Source organism: Echiichthys vipera (genome assembly GCF_963691815.1).
Source record: "Echiichthys vipera genome assembly, chromosome: 16".
Classification (NCBI taxonomy): domain Eukaryota; kingdom Metazoa; phylum Chordata; class Actinopteri; order Perciformes; family Trachinidae; genus Echiichthys; species Echiichthys vipera.
Window position 1 is genome coordinate 20,964,202 of NC_139841.1, and position 25,988 is coordinate 20,990,189.

The 25,988-nt window shown below is 39.2% G+C and overlaps 1 protein-coding gene across 1 annotated transcript in view; it reads right to left on the reverse strand.

Annotated features, from left to right (window-relative positions):
- hcn1 (hyperpolarization activated cyclic nucleotide-gated potassium channel 1) overlaps positions 1–25,988 on the reverse strand; it is a gene marked incomplete at both ends in the record, with an annotated part of 72,670 nt that overhangs the window by 39,617 nt on the left and 7,065 nt on the right. Inside the window, one exon of the mRNA XM_083929927.1 lies at positions 1,098–1,259. Within this exon, the coding sequence (XP_083786053.1) occupies positions 1,098–1,259 (162 nt within the window). The remainder of the gene's footprint in view (positions 1–1,097; positions 1,260–25,988) is intronic.

The window sequence follows — 25,988 nt, forward strand, 5'->3', positions numbered from 1 at the left end:
TGTAATTATAAGAAATACTATATTTTTCATATGACGTTACATTTAGCAAAGACATCGGTTAGTCCTCATTTAAAATGATTTTTTTTTCTTGTACCATTAACATACTGGTTTAACCATAAACTGTATGACGGCCGAAGCATCTCCACTCCCTCCTACTGAGCTGCAGCATCATAATAGTTCACGATACATTCGCCTGACCTTTCGTGAGTCAATCACAGCTGTCAGTCATGACTTATCTCCGCATTTTTAGAGCATAAAATAACTAATTCAAAAAGTTGAACAAACATCAGCGTGATAAGAACTACCAAAAATGAAAGAAACCATCTCTCACACTGCAGCCAGCCACCAGGGGGCGATCGAGATGTTTTGACCTCTGTTTGGGGAGATGTCACGTCGTCCATCTTTATGGTAAATACGAGCACCTACAGTATACGCACTAAGCAGCCATACAGTCTTATCTTAAAATGAAATAACTGCATGCTCTTACATTTTTCTTATCACACTGTACTGTAATACTGGGACTAACTAATTCTACACGGCAATACAAGAACAATGCTGTTCCTTTGTCTTCTACATGGGTCATCACTGGGATTGTTTTGCCTGGGAAATACAGCTTTAGTCTCAGTCTTTTAGCAAAATATCATAAATGTAATGCAAAACACCCTTTTAAATATCAAGGGGTAAGAACCAGAGGGGTGTCAGTGACATTTTGGACGGATGAGCTCACTCTACTGCCAAAAGGGTTCATGTGAATTCTAAACCAATCCAGAGTTATTAACCAAAAACCAAAAGAGCTGACCCTGAACACACTGAACTGTTTGGGTCCAAAAGGGTGGAAGTGCACTTAAAAAATAGAAAAAAATAATATTTAAATAATGTCAAATTAGTCTTCATTAAGCACATGGTCACACACATGTTTGTGAAGTTTTAATATTAAATATTGAGTTTAATAAATAAAGTCAGGATAAAGTATGGTCACTTTTTATTTTGGCTCCCCTGTAAAGTTGGACAAATGTCGTTACGCCCCTTTGGTTCTCACCCTTAGATATACCCACTACCAAAATAACAAACAAAAGAGAAGAGTGTTTAATACTTACAACCATACCATTTAGGGACACCCAGCAGTCAGGGGGGAAGTCTTGGAGGAGAGGCACCAGATACTGGAGGCAGCCATCCCAGTGACATAGAAGCAGCATCATCCCTATCAAATTAAATATTCTTACCACTGCACTAGCCAGGTCATACGTCATATGGAAAATCTGCCAAAGAGAAAAACAGACAGAGAGACCTCATTTAGAACTCTTCGGTGTCTTTGTTCATATTCTGATCTTACATCATGATTCAAGTACAGAAAACTGTCTCTGAAACATCCCTTGCATCGGTATTTCAGAGATTTAAGGGAAAAAAAGGTTAAAAAGATACTTTGAACGTTCACTAAAGTACAAAGTCGCCTTTGAAGTGGAGGGCATGGCGTGTCTGTTTGACCACCAGAGAATTAGGTTGCCACCAGTGTGTGTGTGTGTGTGATTGCGTGCATCTCATAGATGTTGAGCTGCATAATTCAACATGGCTGCTTTCCAAAACAAACTGACCAGGGGAGGAAATACACATACAGCACAGACTAGGTAATGCAGAGAGAGTGAGGCGAATGAACCAATGAATGATGAAGGGAGTGCATACATCTGGAATAATCTGCAGGTACGTGTGTTTAAATGAGCTGGGCCAAGTGTTACTGCTGGCCATCAGCAGGGTGAGTAAGCATATGTGCAATTTGAAGCGGTTTCATTCACATCAGATCTTGGCGAAGAGAATTGACTCACGCCTGGCTGGCTGTGGCACTAATTCAAAGTTTCTCATTTGCATTAGAGACCCATTTCTTCTTTCCAGGTTAGTTATTCCATAATCTCCCTCACACTGAAACTCAATTATTTCTTCTAAAAAAGATATATATGGGGGAAAAGGTTTGCTGATTGGTGGGGTTTGCATAATAAACCTGGCCCATTTGACAATTTGTTGAATGAAAGATTTCAAGTAATTAGTATCTATTTTTAAGTTGATGGCTTTTCATTCTCCACCAATTCTACTGATCATAACTGTAATGACAATTTAATTGAGCCTCAGGGGTATGGCACACCACCGCACTGTCATGAGGTCAAAGGAATCACACAAAGTGAGAAGTGAGGAACTTTTTGTATCAGGTTTGTTTTTCTACACGTGTGATAAAAGTTTGAACAGAGTTTCCCAATTGAAAAAAAATCTCTTTCTTCAAGGAATAAACAGAATAAAGTGATGAACACAAAATATTTGTACAGTACAATTCTGATCAATTGAGATATTTTTACTTGAATAAGAGAAGAAATTACCAGTACTTTGTTGTATATTGACCAGTTCCTTTTCCTAGGAGGATCTTTTACCAGTCATTATATCTCATATATTATATTTAACTCCAGGTCCTCTTTATTCTGGTGTCACCCACCTGTTATTTTTCACAACCGTTCTATTTTAAATTTTTCTTGACCAAATTGTGAGTACTACCTACTTCTTCTTCTCATCAAGTCAAATCACTCCAGAAAGGAAAGAAAGCCTGAGCACAAAATGCATGTTGTGCTGACAAGGTTTCTGAACCAGTTTTGCCGTATTTATGTAAATCCCAGGTGTTTTAAAAGCTCTTTGAATCCACATGTCTCCACCCCGCTCTATTGTGACTGTCCTGTAACCTTTCTGCACAAAGGACAGACGTCCGCACACAGAACAGATGAGAGAACAAGAGGCTGAGCTGATGCTCAGATCCCTCTATGGTTCAACTCATCCACAGGGAGATACAGTGCAGTGCCCTCAAAGGCTAAAATTAGCCACTAGCTTAAAGGATGGCTGTCTCAACGCACTCAGTATCTCCTCTGCTGCCTACATCTTTATTCTTAATTTAGCAGAACTCTCTCTCCCTCTGTCGGGTGTGTGTGTGTGTGGTAGTCCTTAGATTCATTATAGTTTGGTGACATAATAGGAGAGAACAACAGACACAGGGCAGGACAAAGAGAGAACGGGGGAGACAAAAACAAAGACAGAAGGGTGACTATAAAGGTATACATTCTTTGCAACAAGACTGGAAAACAGGAAGTAGCACTTTGGTCCCTCTTTGAATTGCAAATTATTAACACCGGGCAGAAATAGAAAGGGGTCAACCACTCGTCTGCACTTTCCTCTTTCAACTAATGCATAAGCGAAAACACAATAAAAGGGACAGAAAAATGGGGCGCGCAGGCTTTAGGGGAAAGTGACAAAGCTGTGTGTGTGTGTGAAAAAGTTGCAGAGAGGTTTTACAAATTTCCAGGGAGCATTTCACTTTGCTGGGAAGCCTCTGCGACCTCTGGGTCACGCTGAGTCACTGACAACAGAGAGGAAAGATGTAGAACTCATTAAGGCAAATGTGGGATTTGTTTGGGTTTGGATTTCAGGAGCACCGGTTTGAAACGTCTGCTAGTGGCATCAGGTAGCCACAAGGTATTACGTCTATTAATAGAGTTCTTAATAACAGAGGCTTCAGGTAGGTAGATCTCTGGTCAGGTCACTACATTATACAGGATAACCTTCAGCTGTTGTAGGGAAGTACACGGATGAATTTGAACTATATGAAACAGTAAAAAGTTGCAGTTATTACCACTGCTGAAATACACTCTACTAGGACAAAATGTTGTCTCCATGTAGCACTTTATTTGTCATAATTCAAAGAGTATATTGAGTATGTCTAACTTTCCATGCTTACAGAAAAAAAGAAATAAAGGTTGAACTTAATATCAGACACTTCTGAAGTTCCACAACTTTGAAACATGCACATGAGTTGATAAAGGCATGCCACTGTCTCGTTGAGCCCTTGGCGTCCCATTTTAACACTCTTTGAGTCCCAGTGGGAGTTCAAACAAGACTAAGAGTTAGACTAAGATTAGGTTTAGGCAACAAAACTACTTGATTAGGTTTTTTTTTACATACCTGGCGTTACTTAAGAACGATATGTAAGGATCATTACGTGAGAAAGTTAACTTACATAGCCTATAAATCAGGACACAGAATTTAAGGCACTTTGAAGCGCCATTAAATATTAATGCAAATAGGTGATTCAGCTAACCAATATATGATGAAGGTCTACTAAGCCAACTATGAGGTAGAGTAGGGACATAGACCATCATATCTATGGTAGAGTTAAAAACCGGTACAGGCAATTCAAACGGTGGATAATGTCCGAATCGTGTGATCTTTCAAGCAAAAGAAACATCATCACATTTGAGGAAGTTACTGGCTACTTGAGCTACACAAGCTTGAATAAAGTGAACTGTGGCACTTGAAATGCACTGAAGACTAACATCCCTGTGACTTCGCACAAGCCAAGAGCCATAGTGACCCTACTACAAAACAATTTCAAAAGGTGTCTGCAACTAACAATTATTTTCATTATAATAAGTCCGATAGTTATTTTCCTGATTAATTAAGGTGACATCTTCAAATGGCTTGTTTTGTCCGAACCACAGTCTGAAATCCAAAAATATTCCATTTACAATGATATAAAACATAAAAACAGAGAGAAATCCTCACAATTTGGAAGGTGGAACAAGCTAATGTTTGATTTTCTTCTTCTTTTTTCTTTTGCTCAGTAATTGTCTGTTGATTAATCAATTAATTGACTAGTTGTTTCAGCATGACCTATGGGAGCTTGCCAACTGCCATGAAAATACAGTAGTTGAGAAAGTGCTTTATCGGAGGGGATCTGGTGATTCGTCTGGTGGTACCAACCTGTCAAACCCTTAGTTTGGTTGCCTTTTATTGAGAAGATGTGAGCAAAGCTGTTCTACACAAGCAACATCATTACAAGCTCACACTGTTCTGCCATGCAAGACCCTGATTTGTGTAGTTTCAATGTCCAGCCTAGCTTCTAGAATACAACATCTCAACTTCCATATTGCTGTGTGTGTGTGTGTGTGTGTGTGTGTGTGTGTGTGTGTGTGTGTGTGTGTGTGTGTGTGTGTGTGTGTGTGTGTGTGTGGTTGTAAATTTACATGATTGTGCCTGTGTTCAAAGTGTGAACAGGTGGTGGGTCTCAACCTGTGACACACGGGCACAAGGAAAAAGACTGTGATAATAAATTTATATTTCAGAACAAAGTCCCTTAAATAAGACAACATTTGATCAAGCTATGTGTCCACCGGAATGTTTCTCAGACGCTATAAGCTCTGATTAACTGCGTAAAGGAAACAGGTAGCGCTGACTGAGTGCCAAAAGCACTGTGAGCACCCTCGGCTGGCATATGCGAAATATAGCCTAGGCTTAGAATTAAGTGTATCAAGCTTAAATATGACCCGGGCATGGACAGGGGCATAGGTCAGCATAATCCTCTAATACAGTGAAGACAAACGGCCAAGATCTGATGTGATAGCAGCACAAGGTCACACGCTGATAGTGTCTCGCCAGCACGGCGGTCTCTCACACTTGGCACGTACATTGGGGTAGAGTAGATGAGGATTTGGAGGTCAACCTGGGAGGTATTGTGTGTATACTTTCACAAAAGCACAGGATTTATAATAGTCCATGTGTAACAGTCTGTGTATGAATCACATAGGTGATCCGACATGTGTTTCACTTGAACTTTTAAAGGGTTTACTCCACCTTAATCTGTCAGGTTGATGTATGTACTGTAGGCTGACTTCTGGAGTCTGATGTGCAGCGAAAAGAGCATGCAGGAGAATTACTCATCAACAAGCTGTGGGCCTCGAACACGCAATTACAAAGTCTTCTTTATGCATCTTCAAATTGGACACGAGTGACCTCTGTTTGAGGTTAGTGAGGATTAGCCATGGACTAATTTGAGGGGATTAAATCCACCACTGGCTATTACATTGAAGGATGACAAAACTGCTTCCAGGAAAATCTGGAATTCTCCCGCTTAAAATCGTCTTGTAAATCTCCTTTGGATCTCTCCTGGTGTTGCTTAATCACAAAATTACAGTTGAACTTGGATTTGAAAAATCATATTATCATGTAATGGGAAGTGACTGGGATTTAGAGAGTCTCCTGTTTTTTCTTGTTTTGTCCTGTTAGTTCTTTATACAAATAACTCTTCAAAAAAAGTTTATAAAGCAAAAATCCAGAGGACAGAGTATGTCTTAGCAGATAAAGCTGGATATGGAATATTTTATATACAGACTTCCATTTCCATTCTCTACCCCCAAAGAAAAGCAGCTCGCTGGAAGTAATTACAGTGCACATGCCTGTAAAGCCCTATGTGCAATCATGTTGATATATGTATAGTTCAGCAATAAATAAACATAAATATAGTTGGCATTATTTCAGTGCTGCAGGCAGCACTGTATACTCTGAAGCTAATCAGTCTGCAAATCTGTCTACATTGCAGACTAGAATAGACCAGACTAAACAAGAAGAGGCGAGTAGCCATGTTATACACGTGACTCTCCGTTTCTTTCAGCTGGGTGAAAACTGTTGTTTCTCTGCACTAAAAGCTCCTGATCTGCAGCAGTACATTTAGGTAATGAGGCCCAACAGTAATTTGTAGCCAGAGACTTAATTAAAAGGCAGGTGGTGATCAATGGGATCTTTACACAGGCGGAAAACAAGTAGTGATCTATTAATGTAACAGGGAACTCTTTAAAGAGAAGGTCATTATTTCTCCTGCCTTACAAACCCAGTAAAGCATGAAAGGGTGCTCGTATAAAAGAAGTGAGTGAAAACGCAGCACAATTACCCGTAAAATGCACTTTAAGTATCAAAAATAAAAGTACTGGTAATGCAAATTGTCCACTTTAAGAGTGTAACATTATCATAGGATTATATTTATCGATACATTAATGTGTAAATATCTTGGTCGAGCTGGGGTTGATTTCACCTACTTCATATACCACTGGGTAGTTAATTCTATAACATTGTTTGATATGTTAAAAGCTGATTATGCTTTGAATGAATCACGTGAATCTGCAAAGTAACACTAAAGTAAGTGAGAGATTAGAAGCACCCACTATTGAAACTGTTGCACAATAATTTCCCTCGGGATAAATAAAGCTTGAATCTTGAATCTTGAATCAGTAAATCTCCTAGTTATTTCCTGTTTCTGTGCCACGTGTGTTTCGTCACAGCCCCGCCTCTTTAGGGAGATTAGCAGCGGGTCCTGAGTGTATTGATTCCAATAGGAGAAATGAACGTGGACATAGATTATAACGGATCTTTTCGCCCCATAGTCATTGAAGTGAATTTTGAACCCAATATCCAAAAGTCACATACCCCACAATACATTCTGACACTAAAATGGAATTAGTCAGACGCACAAATCAGGAAAAATTCTCAGTCTCAGCAACAAACTCTCATGAGATCCGGGACACAGCTAAGCTTACACCTTAGATAAATACATGTTGTAATGCAAAAATTGCTGTTAACAAAAATAATATATATATATATATATATATATATATATATATATATATATATATATATATATGAATATGTAAATGACCCCTATATAACTTTTCATTCATCCACATGACATTCTGCACTTCCAAACGAGGCCGCGCCCATTTAGGAGACTGGAAGTGTTTACCATTTAATTCCATTGGCGCAGCCTGAAAGTACGGTAGTATAAATACCTAAATATTTACTTAAAAGGGGAAGTACTCCCACTTTCAAAATTCATACGTGTCATTCCCATGGTCTAAGACCGTCCAAAAATATTAGTAAATATAAACAACACTCTCCCAAGTGATTGCTAAAACTCAAATATGTGATGTCATCATGTATAACACCAGACTTTTAACTGCTCCGTCGACCAGGGGTTCCCAAACTTTTTAAGCTCGAGACGCAAAAAAGAAATTTGGTGTCTCCCAGGTGCCCAAACTTACAAGAATACATCGTGAATTTCCCCTCATGTTCATTTTCACAAATACTGATTGAACTTTGAAAACACAACATCATGAAAAATAGTCCCAGTCATTTATTCGTTATGATATTGATTTAGCAGAATACAAAACATTTCTTTAACGTTCTGCTCATCCCACACAAATCCCTGATGAGCCTCTGTGAAATCCTCTGTGCCGCTCCTTCATCTCGTTTATTTGGTTACCATTTGGAGTTGTTACAACCTGATTGTTCATTTCAGCAGATAACCTTTAATAAGCACTCAAATTCAGACTATTTATTGCCAAGACAAAACATTTGCATCACTGCCCTCACCGCCACTAATGAGCTACTAGGAATAGACTCGTAGTGATAGCCACACATGTATTACCCACAGTTGGCTTACATTTAAAATCGGTCATTTAATAGACTTCCAAAACAAATGAAGACTTATTTTATGTTTCTGTATGCTACATGCTGCTTTTGTTTTGTTTTGAATTTTGTGCCATTGTTACTTTGATAATAATTCTGCAACACATTTAATCTGCAAATGTTTCTGTGTAGCCTTGTGGCCTCAGCGGATTCTTCTTCAAACACTACAACATTAAGGACTCAAATATCTAAAGTTAATGTGAAAGAGTAGGATAAAATTAGCTGGTAGGTATTTAAAAAATAAATAATAATAATGTTTATTTATATACGATACACACGTTGTGGCAAGTTCTTTGTTGTATTACGGAGAAAAAAGAGATCATTTACCATTTAATAAATAAATAGGCTGATAGGTGTGTTGTTAGAGTGGTAGAGAATATGGTGATACTGTTCTTTACTATATTAGCCCGAAATCAACAACCAATGCATTCATTTAAATGGGAAAGTTATCCCTCAATCACAAGTTAAAATGAAGGCCCTTTCTGCCCATGTAGCTCTCTCCTCTGGGAGATCATCCTCTCTGTTTTCCATCATTTCTGTGTCCGTCAGCAGTATTCTCTCCGGTTCTTCCACTAAGCACATCACACTGTACTGCGAGCGTAGCTGCCTTGCCCGCTGTCTCACCCGCTCTGCGTCTATTTTGGTCGTGTGAGCGTGATAACCTCAACACTACTGTTCTGCCCTAATCTGCGCTCAACCATTCAGAGCTGCATTGGCAGTGGCAGTGTGCTCTGGGGCAGAAGCTCACACAGCCACAGGGGCCAAATTTATGTTTTCAGCTTGGACTTCATCGGTGGATTGTTTGCGGATACTGTGTTGTTATAATTAAAATGAACTGCTGTAGAAGAATCCTCTTCGAGCAGTATTTATATATTGTGACCCACACACAGTAAGCTTTTTAAGGGAATAAGGTCCCCATGTGGAGATTAGTGTATGCAGTTAATTCATGCAGTGACATTGTTTTTAAAATGTCTTTCCAGGCTTTCAAGTCTTCTTTACGTGGGGAAAGGCTCAGAGCATCAGGGGAGAAAATAAATATATTTATGGATGAGGAGGAGGTTGAATGTTCTATTGATTTGTACCTGTAACCTGAGCAGCGGTAACAAAATAACAACATCAGCTCAGCTCTAAGGACACAAGTAGACATGATGACTGATCACACAAGCAAACACAAGCAGTGCTTTTAGCTCAGCACAGCAGCACCTGTGCATTGATAGCTCACCAGAGAACATTTCTGATGAAACTAATGGATACATCACGTTCAAAAACTGTTTGCAAATATGACCCACTTTCCCTCCCGTTCTTGGGTTATGCAAGTATGTTTCAGCAGGACAGTTTGACCGAAGACACTGATTTAATTCCTGGAATGATGTTGCCAGTTAGTTTATGATGGAGGAAAGAAGGAAAGAGACAAAGAGCTGAGAGATAAATGGGAGGTGACAGAGGAGCATGTTATATATTTAGAAAGATGCCCAACAATTTAAGTTAGACTTATTTGTCTACAGATGCTACATAAATCGATCTTCACATGTCACTGGGATTTCAAGCCATAGAGCTGTTCATGAAACAAACTGAACTGTCTAAAAAGTGTATCATTTAATATTGATAGTATCAAAATTTTAAATTCTGTACATCTCTGGGGTGTTTATTATTTAAGGAACAAGCCACAAGAGTCTGTGATTTACAGCTAAGGAGCCCTGTTAACCACACTTAAAGTCATAATCTTGAAGGTATTCATTTAAATAAATATCTGTTAAGTCACAATCTAACACACTGAGGTTACACAATGGTGATTGAGCCTATGGCCTGCTGATGAAAGCCCTTGCATTTGCAGTATAACAGGCTGGGTGTCTGTGGTGACATGGAAAATACGCAAGTGGTACAGTCAGTGACGGGTTTTCAATCACCCAGAAGCAGTTGACCTGCCAGAGCGGGTCGGGGGAGCTCACGCAACAGACTTGCTCTTCAACTGCCAACTGACTGACGTCACACAGACGACACTGTCTGGATCCTTGGGAAGTGAGATCCAAAAACAAATCGCTTGTCGCCATAGGTGCCGCCAAAGAGATCTTCAAGATTCTAACTTTAATTTGCAAACAGACAAAAGGAAGCTGAGCAAGAGAGAATGAAAGAAGACAGCAGGATTCGGTTTTTGGAACAGTGACGGAGGATTGAAAGAGAAGAAGGGAAGGCAGTCAGGGAAGATTAGAGCCCATGTGAAAGCAGGAGGGATTTGACTGGATTGCACAGGGTGACCTGCTGTGCTCATGCATCAGCAAGATATACCCTTCCTACACATTTTACAGCAAGGGCACACTCTTCCCAAAAAACCGACATGGCCATTCATAGTTTGATTTTAGTGAATCGTCCGTACAAAATGCAAGTATCAGATTGATATTGATATATAATTGATACTGCAATTGATAAAGGACACATATTGTAGTAGGATCAGCAAAACATTGAGTACTATATAAATGATAATGTAGAGAGGGCCAGTCATTATTACTCATTAGAAACCTGAAAGGATTTATTTCTGATGATGACCGACTTGCTCTACATTATCATTATTTTCATAATTACCTGGCTACATACTAAAGAAATCAATAATTTGACTCATTAATAATGATTTTATTGATTTAAAAATGGTCCTCCTGATCAGAACTGTGTCCATAGCAGTGATCTGTTTTTTGGAAATAACAGACGGTACTGTAGAGTGCCGTAATCAGACTTGAAAAGTCACTTCAGACCCTTTCAAAGACAAATATTAAAAACACACAAAGCATCATAAAATAAAATGAATTGAACGATAACACCATAAACTAATAGTTAAACTAATATACAGCCATATGGGGGCAGTGTGCTATTTTAATCAGTCTATAACCCTGAGTGAAGCATCATCACTTTATCTAGTCTCACATGCCTCTGACTGTGTTAGCTGTGGCATCATGAGTAACTACACTTGATATGCTACATAATCTAATCTGTGCTGTAGTCACACATGGACATCCATAATAACATGTAATAATAGCTCATTGCTATTGTGATGCCCCTTTAGGAGACACTATTAATTGCTGTGTTTAGACCAATATTAACAGCAAGACTTCAATAGATGAGCACAGCTGTCGTCATGGCTGATGGATGACGGGTGCTTAGGTAAATCCATCCACGACAACATTAACTCTCGGTAAGTGAGAGTGGAAAAGCCCGAAATGCTTCACCAGTTACAAATTAATTATTGTGCACAAGGCGTCATTACACTATGTCTGCCATGAGTGGTGTTACCCCCCTCTAAATAACCAAGGGATGATTATGGCCTCTTGGAGAATCCGTCAGTCCAGTATGGGGAGTCTTTAGCACACAGATCATAAAAGCTTTTCTCAGCTAACTACCAGAGATCACCAATGTTTTCTTCAGTGTGATCCTCCCTATTTACCACACACACACACACACACACACACACACACACACACACACACACACACACACACACACACACACACACACACACACACACACAAACACACACACACACACACACACACACACACACACACACACACCACCCCCAACAGCGCAGCGAACAAAAATAACCCGAGATTAGCCTAATCTCCGCACTTATCACTTTAGCCCCCTCCCAGGACTATATCTGTCATCTGTCTGCTTACTGTACTGTGCACACCATGCAGAAGGAGACTTGAGTTCACAGTGGGATATCCCATGGGGATGGCCAAGATGAGCAAAGCCACTTTCGCTGACTAACTTAATCCGGAGGGGGTTAATACAAAATATCATGAATATTATTTATATTGTTGCTGAATATCAAAATATGAAGGTTGAAACAAAATAATGCTAAAAAAAAAAAATGCAGCAGATGTTGGAAGAAATAGCAGATGTTGATTCAGTTTGACTGCTGTGGGGCTTCTGAAACAGTTATACCCCCGGGCTCAATAACAAAATATGCCAGTGTGTGTATCGCTGCCTACTCTGATTCAGTCATTTGTATAGCATAAAACCTGGTTCCGTTTGTCTTTGAGAATATATTTATGATTAAAAAGGCTTATATTTTTGTACTGCGCAAGCTTTCGCCCCCCCTGTCTAGACAAACTATTTCTTCTCTTTTCCTCAGTCTGCCTCTCAATGTCACTGCCTTTCTGCCTCTGTGTCTTTACATGTCTGTTTATATCTTACATCAAATAACGGGCTGAATTGTGAGACAGAATGACACTGACAGAGAGAGAGAGAGAGAGAGAGAGAGAGAGAGAGGGAGTGGGCAGAGAGAGGGACTCCCAGTGGAGGAGTATACAACATTTTAAATGTCATACATCAGCTCACAGTGACAGTATAAGTGACCTGTAAAGCCTGCAGTTATAAGGATATAGGGGATGCATAAGCTCGATGAATATGAATTTATGAATTTATTTCAGACATGTCAAAAAAAGAATACAAAAGTATACAAAATTAAATTAGTTTAACAAATAGGAGAAAGAAAAAACCTGTAACAACATACATACACGTTTTCACTTATTTAATCCTACTCCTTTTTTTTTTTTACAATTCAGTGATTGCTGTAATCTGTATCTTTTATCAACTTTATGTACAATTTGTAAGTCTATCTATTTTAATTTGTTCAATTAAAGCTAAAGCAGAGTTTTGCTCATTGGCAAAAAGATCTGATTTTTGTAAACAATATATGTCAATTTCTGTCAAGTGCAATTTATGTCTCATAAATCATCTAATTAACATTTAAAACATATGTTCGTCTTTAAACACAAATTCACATTTTTCCTCCTAGGTTTCCTAGAGACCAAATCAGGTCAGCGGCGTATAGTGGAGGGGTCCAATGACCCTTTGTTGACATTCTACCCCCCTACTTCCACCACCCTTGCTCGGACCAAACCCACCTTTGCACTCGGCCTTCATTTTGATCTCCACACACATGTAAAGTTTTGTGACTGCCTCTAACACGGTTGCAACACTAACACAGTGCGGAAATCTGTTCGGACAGACATAAACACCTAGCAAAATACTTGAAACTGTCTCTTTTGTAGTTCCTGCTATAGTAGTTGTCTCCAGAATGATATTTTGGCATAATGACACACAGTGAAAGCAGAACCAGCGCCACTGTCGCAGCTGGAAAACATACAGATGCTGATGATCTCGACCAGTGTTTTTCCAAGGGCTACTTTGGAGTACGGCAGGGGGGTATGTATCTTTTAAAATGTCTAAAAAATATATCAGTGATGCTTGATTATACAAATGTAAGTTTGATAATCCGCATTTTATGTTCAATAATCCTATTTTCAATGGAAACGCAAACTGCCATAAATGTTGCATCAATACAATCAATGTGTGAGTGGGGAGACAATTGAAGTAACTGAAGATATTAAATGAGAGACAAATATCAAAAGATGTATTTGTGGTTGCAGCAATACAGCTGAAAACATGGAGAATTACAATCTGATCCTCAGTGAAATACAAGCCTGTGGACATTTTTTTTTTTTTTTAAATGGGGTACATGATTGAAAAAAGCTTGAGAACCACTGAATAGCTATTTTTAACCTATCACTTCTCTGACCTGAATGCTTTGTAGCCTCCCTCTCTTTTTGATCATTCATGCAGGTATCACGAAGATCTCGATAGAAGATCTGTTCGGGTGGATGTGTGGTACATTCCATATTTTATATATCAAGCGCAATGCCAGCACACCAGCTCTAATCCGCCCTTTTATTCATTTAATACACAATAGTGTATAAGAGCTGCTGTGAAGGGTTTACAGGTGACATACTCATTTTAACTACCTTGCATTTAAAGTGTGTAAACTACTTCCAGTCTCTGATCCAACAAAACAGAAATAAAGCATAGCAGTGGCACTATAATAAGTGTGTTTAAAGCTGTACTTTCCCCTCTACGTTAACACCGTGGGTCTGATGATTAACTCTGTACTCGAAACCATATGGTCAATTATCACTCTTGACTGCAGTTAACAAGACCAACTAGCAACAGAAGGAGCACTGGGGGACTTGGCGAGGAAAAATGGGTTAAATCTACAGGAGATGAGGAGAAAAAAAACTCTTTCTTTCAGGCTGTGGAGTCTGGGATTTTCCACCCTTTGGGCCAAGAGTGAGCTTCCCTCAGTGAGCTGAGCAGGAACATGATTCAAGGCACATTATGTTCATCGTCAGGGAGCCGTGTCTTAAAACAGAGAGGACAACAACACAGACAGCATGAGGGGAGGGAAAAAAGCATTGTCCTTCATTTTTGTCTGTGAGACAGAATTGGACTGGAGGAGTCCATTAGGCTGTTGTTTGTGTGACTTTACTTATGTGTGTGTGTGTGTGTGTGTGTGTGTGTGTGTGTGTGTGTGTGTGTGTGTGTGTGTGTGTGTGTGTGTGTGTGTGTGTGTGTGTGTGTGGGAGGGTGAAAAGATCGAAATCAACCAAGAGGGAGAGAGAAATTAAAGTGCACACCCAACAAATGCGAGCTGCTGTTTTGTTGAACTATATTTAGCAGTACATTATTATCCGTGCATGGGAGAAAGATAACTCAACATTTTAAATACCTTAATGTATTTAACGAAGCACTATCTAAAGGTCAAATAAATCAAGTGGCAACTCATTTATTCTTTGTATGTCTTTAGAATACATAATTGCATAGACAAAATTACAAATTCTTGTTTACTGCATCAATGTTAAATACACTGCTTAAATAGATAAATACACCCTCAACAAGGAAAAGTCCCCCTCCTCGCAACTTGTCAAATGTGTGACAGGCAGATTGTCACACATAAAGACACGTGACAGAGCTCTTTAGCCCCCCGCAGGCTGCAGCTCCCACAGCCTGCCTGGTCATGCTCTGCAGTTCTGCATACATGGTGGGTGTTCCCGGAATCTGTTTATGACAATGACCATCAAAATGCTACAGTACACTGCTGCACCCTCCAACAGCAAAATACATACCGTACTCTTCAAAGCGGAATATAATCGGATTTGTAAATAAAATTGAGGCATTCACAAGCTATCCTGTCGGAAAGTCAAACCTGAATAAAAAGATGCACTTGCACAACCAAATGGGATAAAGCATGCACAAACACTACGGAGCTTGAACGCGGATGAGAAATGACTGAATTCCCTGTTCTGTGCTTAGTAGGAGTGGGCAGCAATTTTCATTTGTCCAATTTTGGATAATGTTCGATAGTACCTGCGCAGCACTTGTATTTACTGATGACAAATCGAGCTGCAGCTTAAAGGGGACAAGTAATCTCACTTTCATGTTCATATTTGCATTTTGGGTTTTTTAATAGAACATGTTTACATTCAGTTCAAATAATACATTATATTCTTATATGGATTCACCCTCTGTCTAAAAAACTCTTCCATATCTACATGTCTGCAACCAGGGAATAGCTGCAGCTGTAGCACTTCTACCTATATATAGTATAGTTGTGACATCGATACCGTACAGAAGTCCAGACGGCTCCTTTAAAGGCACAGTTTCTGAATACGGGCTGTGTGCATTTCTCTGTGGATTGAGCTTTTGATACTTTTTCATGGTATTTATATAGCACCTTAACTTGCTTTATAATATTTTTTTTTCTTTTAAATATGGGATTTCTTTGTATTATATTAATTTTGTTCAGTATGTTACTGTTATAGCGATAATAGGGCTGCACAATTAATTGCAATTTTATCAATTTCTCAATATGGACTAATGCAATATCCAAATAACAGGCAGGTGAAATAGTTTTGAAAGGCAAATATCTGTCAAAATGACATTTTGAATTAAGAACTATGGTGCTGTAGAAATGGTTCGGACTACAAGTCATATTATACAGACTTCTTTGTTCGGTACAAAAATAACACCATGATAATTTTATTAGATTTTTCAATGAAAACGAGAATAATAGTGCAAAAATAATCATTCTCTCAAATATTGTGAATCACAGCCCAATTGCAATATCAGATCAGATATGTTGTTGATATCAAAGTCACTTCAAAAGGTGGAGAGGCACCAAAGCAGAGACAGGTGACCAAGACAAGATCAACTGCTCGAGCAGAAGCTCACATCGCAGCTGCACGGAGGATGTAGGCGGCACTGAAATGATTGAAGTCTCCCCAGACTCCTGCGGAACTTCATCCCAATGCACCCTAGAAATATCTCATCAAAATGTCATGGTGCATTAGATATCAAATTTATTACAGCTGCAACATTGGCACCTTCTTTTTAAAAGGTCGAGATTCCACTCAAACCTCTACATTAGTGTGTATTCATTAACCTTCATGCAGTCTCTAAAGCTCTTTCCCTCCTCCTGTAATGCATAAAAAAATAAATGTAAACTTCACTCATGATGTACAGGCTGCATCCTCTGTTTGATAAATGACATGTACATCTCCAGGCACAGAACAGTTGTCCCTGTGAGTCCTGAACATACCCTTGAGTGATTCCAGGCCTTTGTGTGCTTAGTAAAACGATGTCCAATGTCCCCAGTTGGTCTAGTTGGGGTGATTTAATACAAACAACCAGCTGTTGTGTGCTATGTGTGCCCCGCTGCAGCAACACGGAATCTGGGCTAACCAACACCTGCTCCAAACTTGAAACTTTTCTAGCAGAGTTACTGTAAATCTCTACCGGCCGAGTGCGTGATTCGTTATTTCCATTATGTGTCTTTGCTGCAGTGAAGCCATACATTGATATTTAAAGTTTAATTCAGGAAGGGGAAAAAGCTGCCATGTGTCATCTCTAGGCTACAGGGTATGAAATATCAAGATGCACACACACAAACACATAGACGTGACACAGTCCCACAACGATCCTCAGCCTCGCACATCACATCACATCAAATAACATCAGAGTAATATACAGTCATCAGCTGATGGCTCTGCTCCACACGGCTCTCTCACAGAAGGCGGATTTCATCCCTGCTCCTCACCACTGTACTGTATGTGTGTCCTACAATTAAATGCCATTTGAGAGAACATGGTAATGAGGCCAGGCTCCTTTTAGTTATCCTCCAATAAATGCCATTTGCATCTGTGATGCATTGTAGACTTACAGTATAGATTCATGTTGTAAGGTAGTGTTGCAATCACTGAGATAAATCACATGTAGGTTCAGCTGAAACAGAGCACAGCTCGATTGCATGCAAATAGAGAAAAAAAAAACCCTACTGGGTCACATTTTAAAAACCTTTGTCCTTACTTCAATTACAAGCCGTAATTACAGAGAGGCTGGTGCTCAACACAATAGAAAATCAATCAGGGGAACATAGTACAGGAACTGTTGCTGCTGTGTGAAACACACACAAAGTTTAAATGCAACACATATTGCCCTCCTCCTTTTGTTTTTTTCTCCTGCTCTCTATTTCCATCTGTCCCTCTCGCTCTCTCTTTGAACCTGATGCATGATTCAGCACTTCATGATTCAGTACACCTTCTGGATCTGCGCTGTGTGTGTGTGTGTGTGTGTGTGTGTGTGTGTGTGTGTGTGTGTGTGTGTGTGTGTGTGCTTATGCACCTGCGTCCCAGCATGGGACTAGGGCGGAGGCCTCAAGTCACCAAGGACTTGGCGTAGTCTGTTCAGAGACAGGTGCAAGTCCACAGGACTCTATAAACCAAAGCCGGCTAATCTCCTTTGACACGACCCTATCTGTTGCTGAGGTGGCAAATTACAGCAGACAGTGGCTTCATCGTGATCTCCTTTTGCTCCTCTTACAAAGTCTGTGCTTTCTATTAACTGTTAACCTTTGAATTTGGGACTGTTGGTTGGAGAAAAAGCAACTGAAAGACCTCTCATGGGTATGTGTCCAAGAATCATGAAAGATAATTGTCACTTGCCATCCTATTATGTACCGTCTCATCTCATAAGATCAACAGTCCCATGTTTAAAAGTGATAGAAAATTTGTATAATATGGGACCTTTAAATCATCTCACTTTCAGTGTTTGGCCAGTTATTTGATCTGTTACTCATTTTATCATTATTTTATTATTTTCTTAGTTTTTCATGTTTTGTTTTGTCTTTGTTTTGTTGTAAAAAGTATGAAAAGTGGCATATAAATAAATATTGATTTGATCAGTTTTTTTCTATGTACTTATTATTATTTTACTTTAGCCGTTTTATTTGTATTTTTATTTGTAGACTGGGATTTTGTATATGATTGTTCTCCTGCTTCCTTTCATTTGTCTTCGTGAATCACTTTGTAACGGAAGTTTTGAAATGTGCTATAGGAAGTAAATTTATTATTATTCATGTATTGTTTTTATTATACCTTGACATGAAATGCTTATTTTCTTGGCATGAATGTATCTAATTTTGTAACTGTACTCTACATTATAAGATATGCAACAGGTTAAAAAAAAAGCTATTCTTATAACGATGTATATTAAGAAACACCTTTGAAGTTCTGTCTTGGCTTTCATTAAGCATGTGGATTAAACTAAAAAAAACACAAGAGACTGTGAAAAGGTAGAAACATTAGCACTTCCACTGTCAGTCTTTTGATAGACAGTGTCTAAAGGAAAAAAGATGTCTGCTTTTAGACAGTCACACAATTTCAGTGGAGACCAAATTTAGTGTGATGCCCTCTACTGTTCCCACGCAGTGAACTAGATACCCAGGTCACTTGGCTCACATTTTCCCTCCTTTCAGATCAATTTACCGACTGAACTGTTAATCATTGTGCTTTGGACAAGGTATCCCCGATCTAAAATTAAACAGATCACTTGTATCATGCTGCAGTCGCCTTTATCACGCACTAAGCAGGCCTACCTCTCAAAAACAAAAACAACTAGCGGCTTAAAAGACAAATCATATGTCAGTATCTTTTCCAGCGTTTTGTGGTGAATGAACAGCACGATCTGATCTTGATCTGAGCCGTGACTCAGTCTCTCACCTTGACAGCTAAATTTTTCTGATGCTGACAAAGTGGAGCTGCACATAGGGGGCTCAACATAGTGGCAACTTCCTACAGGAAGCTGCAATGTGCCTCACGCACATACAGTTCATTTTCTAAAACTAATATATTTATTGTTGCATGCCTGCATGCATGAAATCAACATCACTTAATAATGAAAGGAGACAACCCACATCATGACTATACTGTGCATCTGATTGACAAAGGCCCTTAAAATACGATGCTACAGGGCATATTTATGCCATTAACCCAACCCTGGTGATGACACGATGGCATGAGATGATGACACAGTTTAATCACCAGGAGCACTGTTTCAGAAGCATGAAAACCAACTGGATGCAAAGGGAGAAGAGTACATCACCAGAAGAAATACAGTATACTGTATGCTTTATCGATGTAGTGGCTCTGCACTTTTGGGTAGGAATAAGAATAAATAATAGAATAAAGTAAGGTGAAAAGTAGGTGAAACTGGTATTATTACCTCATGTCCAGCTTCTCTAGCATGTTTATACCAACTATAAAGGGTGGCAATCATTGTGTAACTCATCATGTGTGACAGTGTGTTATAACAGTATCAAAATACAGTTGACTCTGCAACATGACCAGATAATGTTGTAGTTTTAGTAAAGAGGAAAACAACCCCTAATCAGAGGTAGAATTAGCCAAATGCATCTACAATATGCATTCACTGTAGACATTTTCAGCTGCCACAAAGCAAAACAGTTTCTCAGTTAAATACCGAATAGGACAAATACCCTTCAGTATCTCGGGGAATACATCATTATTTCACAGCTGGTCTGTCAATAAAGGATATATTGTAACAATGGATCTTTAATTTATCCCAGCAGACTAGTAGGGATTGTACAAGCTTAGACTAACGTTAGCTCTCTAGTTTTGCATGTTTTTAATCAGCTTGTATAATGATATACTAATTTATTCATTAAATTTTCAATGCAGCAACAATAAACCATAATTAGCTCCCAAAAGATGATGTATAGCGCAATCATTGATAACATTGATAATGATAATCAAATACAACAAATGGATAAAGTAACTCAGTTAAATTGATTGTTTGAATTTTTGCCAGTTATTTAAGTTAAAGCTATTTAAACTGAGAATGTTTAGACTTAAATGCAATATTGTGTAACTTATAACTATAGCATGGTAACAGAAATAGTCTCAGTTTTCTTTGTCTAAAGTGATACCACTAACTAACGTCTGAAAAGCTGAGATGTTCCTCTTTTAAGTACAGGTTTGTTGATGATTCTTCATTCTTAACTTTGGTAAATATACCTTCCACTGCGCATAGGCATAGTTGGGGATAGGGATCGAGTACCGGTAACAAATTGGATCGGAACCAGAATCGTATGCCTAGAGCTTATCAGTTCCTCTTCTCAATGCCAGTTGCACATTGCATCAAACGTGTGACGTTATGCTACACAGCTGGAGGAGTCATGGCGAAAAGGAAGAAACGGTCCAGAGCGTGGTGTTCCAATAATTTCAGCACCTCATAGGTAGGCTTAGCAGATGAAAAACAAACTAAAAAAGAAAGCTGTACATATAGTCTCTCACTCCATCAACACTCTATTCAGACTCACAGATAATAAAACAGTTGCATTGATGCTGAAACCCTGTGTAAGCCTACTTTCTGTCACACAAAATTGATTAGGAATCACTAAGAGAATCAACAAAGAAAGGGAGTGATGAACAGAATCAATAATGACACTGGTATCAATATAATCCTATCAATTCCCATCCCTGAGTACTAAATGGTGCTACTTTATAAAATGCAGTGCCTCAAAGATCAGGTTCACTGATTTGTGACTAATGTCAAGTTGTACAGTAAAGTAACAGACAAATTCTGCCTTGGACCCCAGAAAAGGCTATAACCACCCCTGGGGGGCTGGTTTGCTTCCACAAGCTCAACCTGAGCCCTTGTGCTCAAGCTGGGATCTGGCGAGAGGCCTGGTAGCTGTGATGAGCCAGATGTGGCACTGAGCGCTGTGGGGATTGTCTACAGCGCTTTAAAAATGCATGTTTTTATTAAATATAATGAACTATGCACCGGATGAGGTGGTGTATCAGTCTATTCCTGTGAGATCTCTCCAACATTAGCACTTATCCAAAAGTAAAAACTATGACTATAAGGTCAATGGGATAATTAGCTCTGTATATGAGAGGACCTGAAATCATAAGAAAACATAAGGGAGGCAGAATTAGAAATGAATCGGAGCAGGGGGGAAAAAAAGGCCCTTGAAAGATCTTAAAATGCCTGTGAAATTGAAAATGAAAGGGCAAAAAATGCCCCTGATAACTGTTCTCATTATTTTATTAAAGTATTTCATACTCATTAAATATAATTTCCATGTGGGCCACTGTAGGTGAATATTAGGAGCTTATGAGGAGGGTTTTTTTTTGTCAGTTCTGTCTGGGTGAGCAACATCAGAACTTCATTTGGAGTTGTGTTTCTGGCCACCTGATGAATAGAAGTCCAATATTCAATGGGCTGTTAGCCCAAAAATTAGTCAATAAGGGTCAATCAAGAAAGATGAAGAAACAATAAGATTGACTTTCTTCATGCAAGTTTATTCCAAATAATTTTCTTGCAAGGAAAGCCCTCATCAAAACGCCTGCACCAACGGCTCCCTTCTGGAAGAGTGCCCGCAGGGTCATGTTCTGTAGAGTTTTAAATACGGATAGTGCAAACAGCCCAGCTGGCACGGCGTTTAAGGGCGACTTCTCCTGTGCTTGGATATACAGGGCTGTACATTGCATGCAAAGAAAGAAGAAAACTTCTGCATCATGAGGAAATAAAGAATATGTTTTGTCCCGTGTTTTGAAACCCCTGTAACTGTAATTCCCGTCACACTCTCTTTTTAGCTCCGTTTTAGTTGCCACCATCTCCCGATGAAAAAAGCTCTTTGATTGATAGATGCTCGCTATGTTCACCCAGACTACAGTGGCTTTATCAGATTATTTTTGAGAAAGAGCTAAAATGCTTTGTGGAGCTGAGGCGACTTTAGAGTAATTATCTAATCTATCTATCTAATTATCTTACAAGTGGCTTTCATTACATTACATTTGACCCATGCGCATTTTGTGCAGTTTTTAAAAAAATGCAAATTTTACACAAAGACACTATTAAAATGACCAAAATGCTCAAGATCATATTAAAAAAGGAAAAACAACATTAAATAACATTTCCCGAGGCATAAGATGCGATTTTGTCTACATCATTTCTCTTTCCCTTTTATGACACATATACAAAGTGCCAAAAACTATTTCTGTGCTGCGTGCAGGTTATACATCTCTTTGAGTTTAACTGAACATGCTGATGCCATTTAGAGTCCTTTCAAATATTTAACTGAAGTGCTTACACGGTCACTACGAGAATATAAGAAGCAACTGTGTCGCTCCCAGATGTGTAAAGAGTGCAGCAGCCTCCATTTCGTCGGTGCTTGTTTAAATTGTAGTGTTTGAGTACACAGCGTATTTACTGCTCTGCGTGACCTTCACACTGTATGCTGCAATTTCCCTAAGCACCATGCATTGCAATAATTATGTGTGAGCAAACAAACGAATGAATGATTGAACAAACACTGGGAGAGCCATGCATATGGATACAGTTAGAGGGGTTGGAGGATGTATAAAAAGAAAATCACAAATTCCACCTTAATAGTGATCTTAAAGGTCCCATATTGTGCTAATTTTCAGGTTCATACTTATATATCATATTCTGGGTTTCTACTAGAACATGTAAACATGTTTTAATGTTAGTGTGTGTGAATATACCTGTATCCGACCTGTCTGTATAGCTCTGTTTTAGTGAATATGGGCTGTGTGTATTCCTCTGTGGATTGAGAGTTTTGATACTTTCACAGTATTTATATAGAGCCTCAGCCTGCTTAATAATAGAAAAGACTCACTCGAGGTAATAATGCTTATTCGAACAATTGCATCAAATATGGATCTTTTTTTTTTGCCATCATTATTTTTCTGACTCATTGGCACAGCCAGATGGAGTCATCTACTCCTCCTCTCTAATGAGTGAGAATGGGAGTGAATTGCTTAAATAAGATACATCAGTTCCTTTGTGGGAACTAATAATGCTGCCACTCAGCTGTTCCGCTTATACCATAATACCCTGTAGCCACTTCCCAGCAGTACTGTCTGTAAAAGGTTCCTGTTTTGACCCAAGCACTTTTATCAAGGGAAGTAGTGAGACATGAGACAAAAACACATTTAGACAACTCTTCAGAATATTTTTAACGTGTGTATTTCTGTTATCTATCATGTCATCAAGCAGGAAAATTCTGCTCCTGTGAGGTAAAAAATTAAGCTTAAAGGGGTGTGAGTCTGGGGAGGAAAAGAAGACACCACAGAATAAGACCAAAAGAGAGGGTTGGCGAAAAAACAAATCTGACTTAGCCCAGTTCTGATGGGCTGATGAAATAATGGCCCTCTTTACTCAGCAGATGGAGGGAAGAGATGGTGACAAAGTGAAAAGAAGGGGGCAGGGAGCACACGACAGAGGAAGGAAATGACGGACATACAGGCTTGAAGATGATTTATTGCCCAAACTCAACTGTCTGAATAACTAACTGAGTCCGTCCCAAGGCTGATGTAACGATTGTTCACTGCTTAAGAACCCATTATGATGGCAGGAGACTGCATTTGTCCCTTCATTAATGTGCTAATCCTGCATCGTACACCTAACACATTACGACAGCTTGGAATATTTCCACCGAGAGCTTTTTCTTTCCTCTCACGTCTCCTGTCCATGTGTCTGATTCACTGTTGTTTTATTGTGTCTATTTAATGTGGTTACACTGAAAACGGCATTTCATTCCTAAACATATAAAACATTAGACACAACAACAACATGTAGAGAAAGACAAGGAGACATACACGTTGAAGTACCTTGGGTGAAAGAGAGAAAAGGCATGCCGGGGAGAGGGTGGGGGGGGGGCAGAGGGGCAGACAGAGTTTGATAAGCAGAAAGACGAGTGGAGACAAAGAGGAATGACTGAGCATGAGAGGGACAAAGTGAGAGTGCAGGGCTGTGTTGTATCTGAGCATTATGACACATCCCTATATGCTGCACTGCCTGCCTCCCTGCATGCTCACTGCAGATTTTCATTAACCTTGCGGCACCGTCTATTTGTGTTTCTAACCTGGTCCATACCATCTCATCCTCCCACTGCATACAGCTCTGCAAACTAGATGGTAATGTCTTACACAGAACTGCCCCTATATCTGAAGGTGGAAAGGCAATCAACTTCCCACATAGCGTGCATGCCAAGACAATATCACCAAGCAACTGATATCCATATGGTTCTTACGTTCAGAATATGGTTTGTGATATATAATTGTGTGTGTGTGTGTGTGTGTGTTAGGGTCTCACAGGAAATCCACATTTGGAGCTTGAATAATACTCTGCTGAAGCATAACTTGTTTTTTTCAAATGCCACAATATGCAGTAAGGGTAATATAACACAGTTTACGACATATACAAAAAAAAACAAGCACTATAAAAATCTGCTCCCTCATTGGTACTCAAGCGCAAAGATGATCTTTCCTTAGTCCATACATGCTCACTGATCCATACCAAGGGGGGCTGGGAATTGGGCACACTGCACAATTGTACCATTTACACTAAGGTCTGGCCAGATACTGGCATAACAGTTTGTTTAATGCATCTTCATACAGTAAATAATCTGTTTTTGCATTTATATTGTTGCTCGTATGGGACTAATATTGATGAGGCGATATATCATATTACTTCCTCTTACGATACATTAAAGCTACACTGGTGCAATTAATTTCTATCAAAGAGAGAAATGTGTATTTTCTGCATTCTTTTGTAAAAATGTTTTAGTCGCAGTCGGCAACATTTGTTTGATCATATTCACTTAATTCGACATTATGCTCCAATAAAAAAAACCTAAATCATCCGGTTTCAGAATAAAAAGGTGCCTCTACTTGCACCTAGAGCTTGTTGTTTCTTTTGCAAAAATCCACCGCGCCCGTATGTAACAATATCACAGGCACACACCTTAAGCTAGGCATACACTTAATGACGTAAGTTAGCCAGCCTACCTCCGTGTAGTGTGTAGCCCATGCTGTTTGGATTAATGGAATTTGATTTCCATTCATTCTAAATTTACAGTCAGCAATTGACTGATAATGAACATAGAGTGATATTTAGCTAGTCACTTTTATCTATTTATGTTTCTCAGTGTGTTTTCTTCATAATGCATAATGAAGTTGATAACAATATTCTTAAATTCAGTTATTTATTTAAGACAGTAGCCTTCTGAATACCTTTGCACAGTCACACCGGTGCAAAATCTACACATTCCTGCTCAAGACTTTACAATATCTACCAGCATATCTGTATCGCTCTGAAAAATCCCATATTGGTCGGGAGAGTATCGAGTATCGCAGAATCGCTGTCTAGTGATACCATAGTTATCATGGGACACAAATTGTGATAAATCGGTATAGAATTACACTGGTTGTTACTGATGTATCAATGAATAATACAGCGTGTGCCCTCCAGAGAATGAAGGCTCAGGTTAAGACCTGACAGCAACACAATTTGCTTTAACCAGTGTAACAAACAGCATGGATAACAGCAGTGATAACAACAGGGGAGGCAGACAATAAGGGAGGGACAGGGAGCTGTTGGGCAAGGACATTGAGGACGAGGTGAGAGAGAGCAGCTAGCTCATTTAAAAGGATAGTGTTATTATATCTGGG